Below are 15914 nucleotides of genomic sequence, written 5' to 3'. Positions count from 1 at the left end.
TTGAGTACCTATGTCCTCCTGTTCATGGTACCTTAGATAAAATCTTTAGTGTAATGGTAGTTATTTTAGGGGTTTAATCAAGCAAAGGATAGTGAATAACGCCCACTATTGGATTTTTCAAATCCTGAAGATAAGAGGAATAGTGACCACAGAGAAGAAGGACATGTGTGTTGTTGCTATTTATAGATTAAAGGTTTGTCCTAAGATAAAATCTTGAGCATAAAGAAAAATTTTACAAGTGATTTTTACTGTTTTTTTTTTAATATGTAATTCTTGTTGGTGGTTTTTGTTTAAAGATTTTTTTTATTTATATAAATTTTCATGTCATTAAGCTTATTACATAAACTCCTCATTTCATGTTTTATTAACCCTTGGTATATTCATTTTCTTCTGACTTGAAAGAGTAACCCATTAGAATTTAACCCCGATGTCTTGAAGAAGGCTGCAGTTCAGAAAGCTTTAAAGGTAAACTAATGGTTTTCCTTTCGAAAAGTTCATTAAGACATATTGAAAGAGATGATGCTGCAACCCTCATGGGTTTATTGCTAATTAGTGATTAGTTGACTAGTCTGAGAGAGCCTAATTTTGTTACCCAACGATTAGTATTTAGAAGAATTTAAGTTAGCTTTGAAGATTTTTTAAAGTTTCAATACGATAACTTAAGATATCTATCCTGTTGGCCTTAGGCAGCAATATCTAAGGTGGTTTTAAATCATCTGTATTTTAATTAGATTTGAATTTGTGTGGTGAGCTAGAAGTTCTACTTAAAATCTTAACCAGTTTTTGATTATGGTTGGAAGCTACAGGTTGTGCACTATAACTGTCTATTTAAACATCACCTCTTCCAATATGCTGAGCCAGGCCGTCTCTGGCCTGGGGACCTCAGAGCTTCTGGTGCTGCTCTGCTGGGTGTGGGTGCCAGGTCTTTGGAGAAGCTTTACATTCCATTCGGTGAGGTATATTGAAACTAAGCTCCACTCTGTAAAACTCCATTAACATGTATTTTCTGGCAAATTATTAAAAGTTTTCTATGACTTGGCAATGTTTTATTATTTTTTTCTTTAAACATTTTAGGCTTAGCTATTTGGAGGGAGGGATTAGATATAATTGTTTTAGGAAAATTCCATAGAAAGGAATCAGGAATGTTTTTAAATCAGTTTCATCTAGAAGGATAAGTTAAATTTCAAAAATTAGGAAGACTAAGAAAGCCTCCTTTGATGTAGCATTTATTAAACCCTTCCTACACCCTGTACCTAGGAGGTGAGGTGTGGCTTAGCTGTAGTTGCCATAACTGTTCCCATTAAAACACTGGGAGGAGTTGTATCAACAGTAGATAAGGCTAGGAAGTGAGACTGCCTGGTTAGAGTCCCAGCATGGCCAGTCCTTAGTGTGGCTTGTGGCAAAAGGCTTAATCCTCTTAGTTATTTATAGAATGGAAGTAATAGTATCTTATTTACTGGAGCCTTGAGTAAATTAAATAAGATCATTCATGGAAAGTGCTCTATGCAGCTAGTATAATATGTTTATTTTAATTGTTATTACCCCCCCCCTTTAAACCTAACAACTAGGTTATAGAAATGGTATCATACCCATTTTTATAGACTAGAAAACTGAGGTTCAACTCGAAATATGGGTCTCCGTAATCAGGTGGTAAAGAACTGAGATTTAAGTTCAGGACAGTCATCACTTATTTTCATGATACCTTGTGTCTCTGACTTGTGCTAATGCATTATAAATATGGCATCACAGAAGAAAACTTAGTGATTTAGAATCTAAAACATCATCTATTTTAAGATACACCATTATTTTATGTGCCACAAAGAAAGAAAGAAAATGTGTCAGTTAAGGTTTGGGAGTTACTGAAAGACCTTTTAGACTTGGGATAAACAGAGATTGTGTCGCTCACATGGGCACACAGAAGGAAGGTAAGAACAAAGTAAGTGGGATAAGGAAGTAGCAACAACCTCCCTACTGCGATCTTCTCGAAAGCAGATATAAGAAGGTAGCAACTGTGAGTTTTATTGTTTTCAGAGATATTAGAAAGTTTTTTTAAAAAGGTGTTTTAAAATTGACAATATAGTAAGTCTCTGGAAATGAATGGCTAATTTTTCAGGGATGAAGTGAGTATATTAGTTAAGAAATACACTTAACTCCTGAATCAGATTCAGTAGTCGCTTCAGCAAGACAGAAGTTAACACCCTCCAATATCACGGAATTTGGCTGGTGGTTCTGTCCTGCCAAGAGGGGGATGCCTCTCCTTTCAGGCTGTACAGTTACCGGGACACACTTAACTGCAAAGGAAGTTTAGAAAGAGAATCTTTACCTACACAGGACTTGTGCACAGTGAACACACCAGAGTTCTGATGTTTAAGGAAGAAGTAGAAGATGGATTCAGGGGAAAAAGTAGTATTCTCTGCCACAGTAGTCTGTAGCCTTTGAATTTTTTTAACAATGTTTATTTCATTTTGCAGAATTCACTCACATCAAAAAGATGAACCAGAAAATAGATTAATGCAGTAGGTTTGGGCAGTAATATTTTATCCCAGTAATCATGAATTTGATGCTTATTTCTTTCATTGCTGCCGTGTTGAGGATTGACTCTAAAATTGTTTAACTAAAAAATATTTTTGTGACCTCTTGATTGATTTCTACTAACAGATATTTAACTGCATCTTCTTTGGGGCTAAGTTATAAATAAACCTCATGTCCCATATATGTTATGTTTTACTATATTTTCTTCTATCAGCTTTCTGTGCTAAAGAATGCTTCTTACAATTTTTAAATTATACGTGTTTCTAATTTAATGCGATTCTAGATTGACATTTATTCTTCCCCTCAAAATTACTTAGCTGCTGGTCAGTGAGATTTGGTATCTGATAGCTACATGTTTCTGATACTTTGTGGTATTTTTATTATTCCATCCAGAGGGTTATTCTGAATTATATACTCTTACATTTGTCTTTGCTCATGTTTTTCTGCTTATTCAGTGCACTTTATTTATGTTCTTACCCTGTTAAACTAAGTTTTGTGAGCTGGAATTAAAATTAAACATACTTGGATTTCATTTTTCCAAAGTAGCTTGCTCTAAAAATAAATGACCTTAACACTTAAAAATTCTGTGTAAATAGAAGTTTTCCTAGTGTATTTTATGGTTAACACAATTATGGTTTGAGGTGTGCTTAGCAGTCCTTTCGCAATTAAATTGTCCCCAGGTAGTCCCTGTAGCTGAAGTCTCAGAAGTAAATAGAAATGACTGTTAATAGAAGCCAGTAGTTTTGTTTTTAACAAGCCTGTTTCAGAGTGGTTGTTTATTATGTCTGTTTTTGTTTTTGGATAGTCAGGGAAGAAAATAAACAGCAACCCAAACCCTCTTGTGCAGATGTCAGTTGGTCACAAGGCCCAGGAGAGCAAGGTAAGGTTTCTTCAAATCAATCATTTCATAGATTACCAGCAACTTAATTTGGTAACAAATATATTGTTTATTTTTAAAAATAACATGAGTATGCTTTTGGTTGATTTCATGGGTAGATGAAAGTTTCTTTTGAATGCTTTATAAATACTTTGTTTAAAAGATAACCAATGGTGCTTAAAACTCAACAAATGCAATTCTGGGGGTGTGGAGGGAAGGGGAAGAGGGTAAAGGGAGGATAAATGGTGATGGAAGGAGAGGCAGCTTGGGCTGGTGAGCACAGTACAGTGTACAAATAATGTATGATAGAATTGTGCCCTTGAAACCTGTGTAATTTTATTAACCGGTGTCACCCCAATAAATTCAATTAGAAAACAAATGCAGTTCTATCAGGAACTGAGAGGGCCCTGCCACTATTGCAGCATGTCTTACTTTCCTATCGGAGAGAGCATTTTAAGAATTGTTTAAAGTGGCCCTGGCTGGTTGGCTTAGTGGTAGAGCGTCGGCCTGGTGTGCAGAAGTCCCGGGTTCAATTCCCGGCCAGGCCACACAGGAGAGGCGCCCATCTGCTTCTCCACCCCTCCCCCTCTCCTTCCTCTCTGTCTCTCTCTTCCCCTCCCGCAGCCAAGGCTCCATTGGAGCAAAGATGGCCCGGGTGCTGGGGATGGCTCTGTGGCCTCTGCCTCAGGCGCTAGAGTGGCTCTGGTGGCAACATAGCGACGCCCAGGATGGGCAGAGCATCGCCCCCTGGTGGGCAGAGCGTCGCCCCTGGTGGGCGTGCCGGGTGGATCCCGGTCGGGCGCATGCGGAAGTCTGTCTGACTGTCTCTCCCCGTTTCCAGCTTTCGAAAAATGCAAAAAAAAAAAAAAAATTGTTTAAAGTTACAGGCTTTTGCTCACTTTCAACTGTTCATGGTTAGTTTGAGAAGCTTTCTGGCTGCAGTGCTGTGTAGCCCACAGGGAGGTACAGAGGAGGCCAAGCCAAGCAGGTGACACCTTGTCATTGGGACAGACACGCAGGTTGGGGTTTCATAACTTGCCTGGCAAAGTTTGCCCGGGCGCTGAGGATGGCTCTGTGGCCTCTGCCTCAGGCGCTAGAATGGCTCTGATTGTGGCCGAGCGATGCCCCCTGGTGGGCATGCTGGGTGGATCCCGGTTGGACGCATGCGAGAGTCTGTCTGACTGCCTCCCCATTTCCAACTTCAGAAAAATACAAAAAATAAAAATAAATAAATAAAAGCTTTGGACTCTTGTCTTTTGAACATTTTGCACAATTAATATATAATAGTACATGCTCAGTAATAACGTCTTGGAACTGAAGTCATTCCGAGCTTCCAAACACAGTGAATGAATAAATAGAAAATATCAGAGAGCTGATTCTTGGGTGTTTCTTTCAGATTCGGTACAAAACCAATGAACCTGTGTGGGAGGAACACTTCACTTTCTTCATTCACAATCCCAAGCGCCAGGACCTTGAAGTTGAGGTATTTTATTTGAGTTCTTAATAGATTTATTGAAATATAATCAACATACAGTGAACTGCACATATTTAAAGTGTCCCATCACAATAATCAGTATATCTTCATCAAACTTATCCTTAGGTATTTCAGACTCTATGATACTGTAAATTTTTATTTTTATAATTTTAATCTTTTGATTGTTACTAGTCTCTATAAATGCAGTTCATTTTGTGTGCTGGCATCATAGTGCTAATCCTGCTGAATTTATCAGTTCAGGATGCTTGTTTTGTAGGTACTTCAGGATTGTCTTCTTCACTGGTATTGTCTGCTAATAATAAGGAAACTTCAGCTTATGTGTCTCCAACCTGGTGCCTCTGACTTCCTTGCCTTGCTTTGTTGTCTTGCCTGGCCTCAGGCTTCTGTGTGAGTGGACGCTTGTGCTGCCCTTGGGTCTCAGGGGAAAGCCTTAGAGCTTCCCCAATAAGCCTGAAGCTTGAGGACATTTCTTGCTATTAGTTTGCTGAGAGTTTTGTTATGAATGGATAAGGAATTTTGTCAGAGGCTTTTCTGCAACTGTTGAGATGATCATCTGGTTTTCTGAAGTTTGTAAATATAGTGAGATACATTGTTGGTTTTCACATGTTAAACCTTGCAAATCTTTATTTGGTTTTCAAGATTTAGTATTAGAGAACTTGCCTAGCCTGTGGTGATACAGTGGGTAGAGCATGGACCTTGGAATGTTGAGACTGCCAGTTCAAAACCCTGGGCTTGCCCAGTAAAGGTGTATATATCAAGCACCAAGCAAGCAGTGGACAACTAGAGTGAAGTACCTGTGAGTTGATACTTTTTGCTCCCTGCCCCTCTCTCTTTAAAATCAGTAGATAAAATCTTTAAAAAAAATTAAACAGCCTGACCTGTGGTGGCGCAGTGGATAAAGCGTCAACCTGGAAATGCTGAGGTTGCCGGTTCGAAACCCTGGGCTTGCCTGGTCAAGGCACATATGGGAGTTGATGCTTCCAGCTCCTTCCCCCTTCTCTCTCTCTCTCTCTCTCTTCTCTAAAATGAATAAAATTAAAAATTAAAAAAAAACATAACTACAGTATCATTTTCACATCTTTAAAAAAAAAAATTAAACATTAGAAAACCTCATAAGCAAACTTTTATTAGGGGATAAGCTCACTTGGTTATGATGTTATACGCTTATGTAATCAATTTAATTTGCTAAAACTTTGTTAGGAGTTTTTGCATGTGAATCCCTAAGGACACTGATCTATAACTTTCTCTAGTTTTTCTATCAGCATGATGCTGGCCTTGTAGAATGAATTGGGAAGTGTTCTCTCCTCTTTGTTTTTCTAGGAGTCTGTGTAGAATTGTAATGCTTGTCCACCTGACAAGTTGATCCCTTAACAGTCTCTGCAGGGCCAGTCTGCTGGTGATGAATTCTTCTAGCTCTTGTATGTCTGCATGTTTCACTTTCATGTTTGAAAGATTTTCACCAGATATAAAATTCTTGGCTCAGATATTTTCCTTCCACTGTCTTCCTTCTTGCATTGTTCCTGATGAGAAGTCTGCTATACCGAGTTAGAAAATTTTTTGATTATTACTTCTTCCACTTTTTTCTTACCTCAAGTGTCTAATCTGCTGTTAGTCCCACCTGTGTATTTTTCATCTTGGATGTTATTTTCATTTTAGAGATTGGATCTTTTGTCTTCCTTGTCTTTCCTCTGCCTTCCTGTGTGTGTGTAGCATGTATGTGGTAGCTTTCTCTGCTGTGTCACTATTTCTCTTGTTTCTGTAGTTGCTGCATCTGTGTCTACCAGTAATTTTTATACTGGTGATTTTCCATTGTGAATTTTACAATTTTGAGTGCTGGGTTTTGTGTCTCTTTAAATATTTTAGAGCTTGCTCTTATTTGGAGTTGAGTTACTTGGAAATACTTTGAGCCTTTTGGAGCTTGATTTAAGCTTTGTTAGGCAGCCCAACAACCTCTAGTCTTGGGATCATGTGGCCTTGGTCTGATGCTGCATATCTTATCAGATTTTTCCTCTGTTTGGAAAGGATACTGTCTGCCGTCCTTTGTGCTCTGAGAATGGCCCCCTTCTCCTCCTGGGCATGGGTCCTCATATGGCAGGGATCCCCAAACTTTTTACACAGGGGGCCAGTTCACTGTCCCTCAGACCGTTGGAGGGCTGGACTATAAAAAAACTATGAACAAATCCCTATGCACACTGCACATATCTTATTTTAAAGTAAAAAAACAAAACGGGAACAAATGCAATATTTAAAATAAAAAACAAGTAAATTTAAATCAAGAAACTGACCAGTATTTCAATGGGAACTATGGGCCTGCTTTTGGCTAATGAGATGGTCAATGTGCTCCTTTCATTGACCACCAATGAAAGAGGTGCCCCTTCCGGAAGTGCAGCGGGGGGCTGGATAAATGGCCTCGGGCCGCATGTGGCCCACGGGCCGTAGTTTGGGGACCCCTGTCATATGGTTTGCTTCCTCACATGTGCCAGTCAGCTGAAGGTGCAGGGTTCATCCTCTCTGGCAGCTCCTGCTCCCTGATTTCTTCCCCCTGTGTTCTCAATACAGGGGACCACTGTGTCCTCAATACAGGGGACCACTGGCTTCTGTCTGGGATCCTTGTCCTGGTACCGTGGCCTGGACACACCAGGCAGAGACCAGGTCAGCTATCGGGCTCACCTTACTTGTTTTAACCTAAGGCGGGATGTTAAATTTGGTTCCCATTAATCCATTATGGCCAAAAGCAGAAGTCCTGCCTTTGCATGTTTTGAAATATGTGCTATATGTAAATTACATACTCAAACGGTGGAGGGTGCTTCTTGGATGTAGGCTGGCTGTCCCAATGGTTGGATGTTCTGTCCTCTCATGTTATCGTAGCTGAAAGGATGGTGCTATTCTAAATGTATCGTACAGCTTTTGTTGTCATCCCAGCGGTGGGCATACTAAACAGGCCAGTCTGAACTACTCTGGTTTCTGTATTTTTTGCATGGCCTTATTTTTAACACTCAAACTGTGAAAAGTTTCAGGGCCTCTACTTTCCTCTTCAGTTTGTATGGCTCTAACTCGGTTCTTCAGCCCCTGAGGTCCCAGTTCATGAGGGGATGTCCTGCCGTTGAGGTCTCGTGTCCCCTCAATGGGGCACCAGTCAGTGTTGGGCATGCCAGCCTGGTCCTTTATTCTCTGCTTGTTGTTTTATATTTTCACATTTTGTTTTATACAAAATGTATCTGTCTAGCTGATTTTGTTGAATTTTTCCTTCATAAGTTGCTCTGTTCTTAAAATAATCTATACTTCCTGGATCTTGAATTTTAAAAAAATAGTTTTCAGAGTTCAGTAAACATTGTCACGGTTATTTCTTTTAAAAATGCTTTTGGATTACAATTTAAAAAGAAATCAGCAGTCAGGCTTTTAGGTTTTCATGTGCAATTAACTTCTCTGACCACTTTGATACAGCCTGTGAGAGTTCTTACTTCATTTGCCACTGCGCCACCACAGGCCAGGCTTACAGCAATCTAGCAGGAGTGATTCCTATTATAGAGGTAGTGCTGCAGCGCATTTCGGAAGACAGGAATTGCCATCCACGTAAACCAGGTACTTTAAAAACAACCATGTACTGACTTGTGGTGGCGCAGCGGATAAAGCGTAAACCTGGATCGCTGAGGTGACCAAGGTCGCCAGTTCAAAACCCTGCACTTCTCTGGTCTAGGGCATATATGGGAGTTGAGGTTTCCTGCTCCTCCTCCCTTTCTCTCTCTCTCTCTCCTCTCTAAAATGAATAAATTAAAAAAAAATAAGCCCAGGCCCTGGCTGGTTGGCTTAGTGGTAGAGCGTTGGCCTGGCGTGCGGGTGACCCGGGTTCGATTCCTGGCCAGGGCACACAGGAGGGGCGCCCATCTGCTTCTCCACCCCTCCCCCTCTCCTTCCTCTGTCTCTCTCTTCCTCTCCCGCAGCCAAGGCTCCATTGGAGCAAAGATAGCCTGGGCGCTGGGGATGGCTCCTTGGCCTCTGCCCCAGGCGCTAGAGTGGCTCTGGTCCTGGCAGAGTGACGCCCCGGAGGGGCAGAGCATCGCCCCCTGGTGGGCAGAGCGTCGCCCCCTGGTGGGCGTGCCGGGTGGATCCCGGTCGGGCGCATGCGGAAGTCTGTCTGACTGTCTCTCCCCGTTTCCAGCTTCGGGGAAAAAAAAAAAAAAAAGAAAAAAGAAAAAAAAATTAGCCTGACCTGTGGTGGCACAGTGGATAAAGCGTCAACCTGGAATGCTGAGGTTGCCGGTTCAAAACCCTGGGCCTGCCCGGTCAAGGCATATATGGAAGTTGATGCTTCCTGCTCCTCCCCCACCTTTCTTTCTCTCTCTCTCTCTCTTCTCTAAAATGAATAAATAAAAATTAAAAAAAAAATTAAAAACAATCATGTAGCCCTGGCCGTTTGGCTCAGTGGTAGAGCGTCAGCCTGGCGTGCAGAAGTCCCAGATTTGATTCCCGGCCAGGGCACACAGGAGAAGCGCCCATCTGCTTCTCCACCCCTCCCCCTCTCCTTCCTCTCTGTCTCTCTCTTTCCCTTCCGCAGCTGAGGCTCCATTGGAGCAAAGATGGCCCGGGCGCTGGGGATGGCTCCTTGGCCTCTGCCCCAGGCGCTAGAGTGGCTCTGGTCGCAACAGAGGGACGCCCCGGAGGGGCAGAGCATCGCCCCCTGGTGGGCAGAGCGTCGCCCCCTGGTGGACGTGCCGGGTGGATCTGTCTGACTGTCTCTCCCCGTTTCCAGCTTTCGAAAAATACAAAAAAAAAAAAAAAATCATGTAGATTTTGAATAGGGAAGGCTTAAAAGACACTTAGAAATGTTTCTCTATAACCAGGTGTTACCAGAAGAAATGTGACATGTGACTATGAATGTGCATTGTCACCATTTTCACGGGTTTTAAGACCTTTATACTCATCAGGTTTGTGTAGACCTCTGCCTCTTAATTCGGGGTTCTCCTAATGGATTCTTTTCTGTGCTCATAATTATGTGATGAGGAAGTGACAGGTACATGTAATGTGGACACATTGTAGTTTCACTCAGGTCTTCCCAAAGAGGTTTATTGATCATTTAGGGAAACAGTGCCTGGAAGGAGAGATTCAAGTATGTTTTTTAAAGAGCAGATTGGACCTTTCTGTGCATTTTGTTTGTCCTTGGAGCTCAGTGTGTTCCGTGCTGTGTTTCGCAGGTCAAAGATGAACAGCATCAGTGTTCCCTGGGGAATCTGAAGATCCCTCTCAGCCGGCTGCTCACCAGCAATGACATGACCTTGAACGAGCGATTCCAACTCAGTAATTCAGGTCCAAACAGCACTCTGAAGATGAAGATTGCCCTCAGGGTACTGAAGTCTTCCATGGGTGGATGAGGATGGGCTACAGTGGCAATGCTTATCAGCACTGCTCATAGGGTAGAGCAGTGGTCCCCAACCCCCGGGCCGTGGTCCAGTACCGGTCCGTGGGCCACTTGGTACCGGTCCGCAGAGAAAGAATAAATAACTTACATTATTTCCATTTTATTTATATTTAAGTCTGAACGATGTTTTATTTTTAAAAAATGACCAGATTCCCTCTATTACATCCGTCTAAGACTCACTCATGACACTTGTCTCGGTCACATGATACATTTATCCATCCCACCCTAAAGGCCGGTCCATGAAAATATTTTCTGACATTAAACCAGTCCATGGCCCAAAAAAGGTTGGGGACCAGTGGGGTAGAGGACAGGGACACAGTGACAGTGATCATGGTGACAGCCATGGGGCACAGGACAAGGGTGGACAGTGGTGCTGGTGCAGGTGCAGGGCCAGGGCTGACAGGAAGGCACTTGTTTTGGGAGTGAAGATACTACAGCATGTGTGGGGGTTCAAGGGGGAGATGACAGAGCTGGGACTCAGATGTCTGACAGAAGTGGAGTTGCGGGTTGTTGAGCAGTCCAGGGAACTCTTGACACCTTCATGTGAATGTAGTTGGCCATCTTTTTTTTTTCTTCTTTTCTTTTCTTTTCTCTTATTTTATTACAGGGACAGAGAGAGAGTCAGAGAGAGGCATAGACAGGGACAGACAGGAACGGAGAGATGAGAAACATCAGTCATTAGTTTTTCGTTGCGCGTTGCAACACCTTAGTTGTTTATTGATTGCTTTCTCATATGTGCCTTGACCGCGGGCCTTTAGCAGACTGAGTGACCCCTTGCTTAAGCCGGCGACCTTGGGTCTAAGCTGGTAAGCTTTGCTCAAACCAAATGAGCCTGCGCTCAAGCTGGCGACCTTGGGGTCTCGAATTTGGGTCCTCGGCATTCCAGTCCGATGCTCTATCCTCTGCGCCACTGCCTGGTCAGGCGCAGTTGGCCATCTTTATCTTTTGGCCAGAAAGTATTTCTGTCTGGATTAACAAAGTTGTCTTCTAGGATTGAATCTTTAATAGTCATTCATAAGAGAGAAGGTAATAATACTCCAATACAAGATGGTAGAAATTATAGAATTTTTTTTTTGTCCGGCATAGACAATAATTCATTTGTAAGCACCAAAGGAAATGTTAAAAATAAAACTGGCAACCATATGAAAGAATACTGAAACTCACTAGTTAAAACAAAAAACTTTTAAAGATAATTCATATAATATTCAGGGGAACACTTGTAACTATGTAAACACAACTAATTAAAATCAGTTAAAGATAATTAATATAAATTTAATCTGTGGATAGTGCAGCAGAAATAGTCTCCTTGCTCCTGGTCAGGATCCTGGGTATGCACAGCCTTTCTAGAAAGGACTGCAGTGTCTCCAGGCTATAAGTTATAGAGGCCCTGGAGCCTGGGGCCCTTTCTCTGGAAATCTGATTTTTTGTTAAAATGCACAAAGTGGGGAGGCTGTGAACATGAAGCTGTTTGGTGCAGCTTTACTTTGTAACAATAGGCAAAAAAACCCTTTCAGCCATTACAATAACCCTAGAGTGCAGGGGTTTACAGAATATGATCTCTGCTTGGTGGAATATTGTGTACGTGAAAAGTAAATATGAAAAACTATTTAATTTAGTTTTTAATACCAGGCGGTGCAATGGATAGAGCGTTGGACTGGGATGCAGAGGACTCAGATTCAAGACCCCAAGGTCGCCAGCTTGAGCGTGGACTCATCTGGCTTGAGCAAAGCTTAGCAGCTTGGACCCAAGGTCGCTGACTCAAGCAAGGGGTCACTTGGTCTGCTGAAGGCCCGTGGTCAAGGCACATATGAGAAAATAATCAATGAACAACTAAGGTGTCACAACGAAAAACTAATGATTGATGCTTCTCATCTCTCTCCGTTCCTTGTCTGTTTGTCTCTATCTATCCCTCTCTCTGACTCTCTCTCTGTCTCTGTAAAAAGAAAAAAAAAAAAAAACTAGCCAAGTGAGACTGACCAGGTGGTGGCACAGTGGATAGAGCATCAGACTGGGATGTGTGAGGGCCCAGGTTTGAGACCCCGAGGTCGCCAGCTTGAGCGCCGGCTTATCTGGTTTGAGCAAAGCTCACCAACTTGGACCCAGTCTTGCTGGCTTGAGCAAAGAGGTTACTCGGTCTCCTGTAGCCCCACGGTCAAGGCACATATGAGAAAGCAATCACTAAACAACTAAGGCACTGCAACGAAAAAGTAATGATTGATGTTTCTCTTCTCTCTCCATTCCTGTTTGTCCCTATCTATCCCTCTCTCTGACCCTCTCTCTGTCTCTGTAAAAAAAAAACCCAACTAGCCAAGTGAACAATTTATGTGCTCTACAAGCTGAGGGCACGGGCTGCCCCCACATCATTGCTGGGTATTTGAGGCAACATCACTGGCTAGAGGTCCTTGACCATCATCCTTTCATGGGGTTGCTGGTGGAGGAGACTACCGGTGTGGGATGAAGGACTAGACTGTCTATGTGGGATGAGGGATAGGGCTGTGCAGGGACTCAACTCAGGCTCGTCCAGTAATAATGTAACATCACCTATGGCTGTGCAAATATAGAAGAGGTTGAAGAGGATACAGGGAAATGATGTTCACTTAAACTTTCCTTTTTGTTGTTTTTTTGTTTGTTTGTTTGTTTTTGTTTTGTATTTTTCTGAAGTTGGAAATGGAGAGGCAGACAGACTCCCGCATGCGCCCGACCAGGATCCACCCGGCATGCCCACCAGGGGGCAATGCTCTGCCCATCGGGGCATTGCTCTGTTGCAACTAGAGCCATTCTAGCGCCTGAGGCAGAGGCCACAGAGCCATCCTCAGCGCCCGGGCCAACTTTGCTCTAATGGAGCCTTGGCTGTGGGAGGGGAAGAGAGAGACAAAGAGGAAGGAGAGGGGGAGGGGTGGAGAAGCAGATGGGCGCTTCTCCTGTGTGGCGTGGCCGGGAGTCGAACCCCGGACTCCTGCATGCCAGGTCGATGCTCTACCACTGAGCCATCTGGCCAGGGCCTTTTTTTTTTTGTTTTCTTTTTGTTTTTTTTTGTATTTTTCTGAAGTTAGAAGGGGAGGCAGAGAGACAGACTCCCGCATGCACCTGACTGGGATCCACCTGGCATGCCCACCAGGGGGTGATGCTCTGCCCATCTGGAGCCATTCTAGCACCTGAGGAGGAGGCCATGGAGCCGTCCTCAGTGCCTGGGCCAACTTTGCTTCAATGGAGCCCTGGCTGTGTGAGGGGAAGAGAGAGACAGAGAGGAAGTAGAGGGGGAGGAGTGGAGAAGCAGATGGGCACTTCTCCTGTGTGCCCTGGCTAGGAATCGAACCCGGGTCTTCCACATGCTGGGCTGACCCTGTACCGCTGAGCTAGCCGGCCAGGGCTTAAACTTTCCTATTTAAAAGTTTTTATGCCCTGGCCGGATTGCTCTGTTGGTTAGAGCATTGTCCCAAAGCATAGAGGTTGCTGATTCAATCCCCAGTCAGGACACAAATAAGAACAAATCAGTGTTTCTCTCTCTCTCTGTCTCTCTCTCTCTGTCTCTCTCCTCTTGCTAAAATCAATAAATAAAGGCCGCCCTGGCCGGTTGGCTCAGCGGTAGAGCGTCGGCCTAGCGTGCGGAGGACCCGGGTTCGATTCCCGGCCAGGGCACACAGGAGAAGCGCCCATTTGCTTCTCCACCCCTCCGCCGCGCTTTCCTCTCTGTCTCTCTCTTCCCCTCCCGCAGCCAAGGCTCCATTGGAGCAGAGATGGCCCGGGCGCTGGGCATGGCTCTGTGGCCTCTGCCTCAGGCGCTAGAGTGGCTCTGGTCGCAATATGGCGACGCCCAGGATGGGCAGAGCATCGCCCCTGGTGGGCGGGCCGGGTGGATCCTGGTCGGACGCATGCGGGAGTCTGTCTGACTGTCTCTCCCTGTTTCCAGCTTCAGAAAAATGAAAAAAAAATAAAAATAAAAAAATAAAATAAAATAAATAAATAAATAAAGGCCCTGGCCGGTTGGCTCAGTGGTAGAGCGTCGGCCTGGCGTGCGGGGGACCCGGGTTCGATTCCCGGCCAGGGCACATAGGAGAAGCACCCATTTGCTTCTCCACCCCCACCCCCCTCCTTCCTCTCTGTCTCTCTCTTCCCCTCCCGCAGCAAAGGCTCCATTGGAGCAAAGATGGCCCGGGCGCTGGGGATGGCTCCTTGGCCTCTGCCCCAGGCGCTAGAGTGGCTCTGGTCGCACGGCAGAGCGACACCCTGGAGGGGCAGAGCATCGCCCCCTGGTGGGCAGAGCTTCGCCCCTGGTGGGCGTGCCGGGTGGATCCCAGTCGGGCGCATGCGGGAATCTGTCTGACTGTCTCTCCCCGTTTCCAGCTTCAGAAAAATACAAAAAAAAAAAATAAATCAATAAATAAAAATAGCCTGACCAGGCGGTGGCACAGTGGATAGAGCATCAGACTGGGATGCGGAGTACCCAGGTTCGAGACCCTGAGGTCGGCAGCTTGAGCGTGGGCTCATCTGGTTTGAGCAAAGCTCAGCAGCTTGGGCCCAAGGTCGCTGGCTTGAGCAAGGGGTTACTCGGTCTGCTGAAGGCCCATGGTCAAGGCACATACATACGAGAAAGCAATCAATGAACAACTAAGGTGTCGCAATGCGCACCAAAAAACTAATGATTGATGCTTCTCATTTCTCTTCGTTCCTGTCTGTCTGTCCCTATCTATCCCTCTCTCTGACTATCTCTCTGTCTCTGTAAATAATTAAATAAAAATAAACCCTTCCTATAACATTGTTTTACATTAATAATAGAATAGTTGAACAGATAGACCAGATTATTTATAATTTTTAGTACCAAGTTTTAAAGAAACATTTGCAAATTAATAGACCTAAAGCTGTTCATGTATCAGACTGTTCCCAGTGTCACTGGTTTTAATTTTGTGTTTATTTCTATCTATAGGTACTCCACCTCGAAAAGCAAGAAAGGTCTTCACACTACCAACACTCAGCTCAAGTGAAGCGAGCCTCAGTTTCCAAAGAAGGGAGAAAAATATCTGTCAGGTCTCAGATGTCCATGTCAACAGGGGCTGGTGACAGCAGCCCTGCCTCATCCACATCAGTCATCAGGAGTAGTGTGAAACCTGGCGTGGAGGAGAGAGCCCCACCTGCGGAGGCCAGCCCCCAGGGGCCACAAGACCTGTGCAGAAGCTCCTCCAGCCTCCAGGTCGGCGCTGCCTGCTCCCCCAGCCACATCTCTGTCAAGGAGCCCACCCCCAGCATAGCATCGGACATATCGCTGCCCATCGCCACGCAGGAGCTTCGGCAGAGGCTGCGGCAGCTTGAGAAGTAACTAAACGTGTCCTTTGCTCTTGCCGAATCAGCGCACCCACCACATGCTGTAGCTAAAGGACCTCAGTGGCAGCACCCTTTCAAAGTGAAGCCTGCTGTTTTCCAAGGCCTAGCATTTGGCTCACTTAAGGATTAGAATGTGTTGGGGTAACGGGTCCCATGAACAGCAGAGGCTCTGGTGCTCCTATGAGTCAGTCTTCAGATCAGGAGGCAGAGGCTGGAGTTGACCAGCTGCACTTGACTAGTGACTGGTGTCTGCTGTGTAGGGTCAAGTCTGGTGT

At 44.4% G+C, this 15914-nt stretch overlaps 1 protein-coding gene across 4 annotated transcripts in view; it reads left to right on the top strand.

The window, feature by feature from the left end:
* ESYT2 (extended synaptotagmin 2) overlaps nt 1-15914 on the top strand; it is a 79711-nt gene that overhangs the window by 55028 nt on the left and 8769 nt on the right. For 2 of the 4 annotated variants that reach the window (XM_066237696.1, XM_066237694.1), the window contains 4 exons: nt 3338-3412; nt 4806-4892; nt 10097-10246; nt 15245-15630. In XM_066237696.1, coding sequence (XP_066093793.1) covers nt 3338-3412; nt 4806-4892; nt 10097-10246; nt 15245-15630 — 698 coding nt within the window. Of the gene's footprint in view, nt 1-402; nt 466-3337; nt 3413-4805; nt 4893-10096; nt 10247-15244; nt 15631-15914 lie in introns of all 4 variants that reach the window. The other 2 variants (XM_066237695.1, XM_066237697.1) reach the window with 2 other exon arrangements.

The sequence above is a fragment of the Saccopteryx bilineata genome, chromosome 6 (assembly GCF_036850765.1).
Source record: "Saccopteryx bilineata isolate mSacBil1 chromosome 6, mSacBil1_pri_phased_curated, whole genome shotgun sequence".
Lineage (NCBI taxonomy): Eukaryota > Metazoa > Chordata > Mammalia > Chiroptera > Emballonuridae > Saccopteryx > Saccopteryx bilineata.
This window is presented reverse-complemented; position numbering and strand designations above follow the sequence as displayed.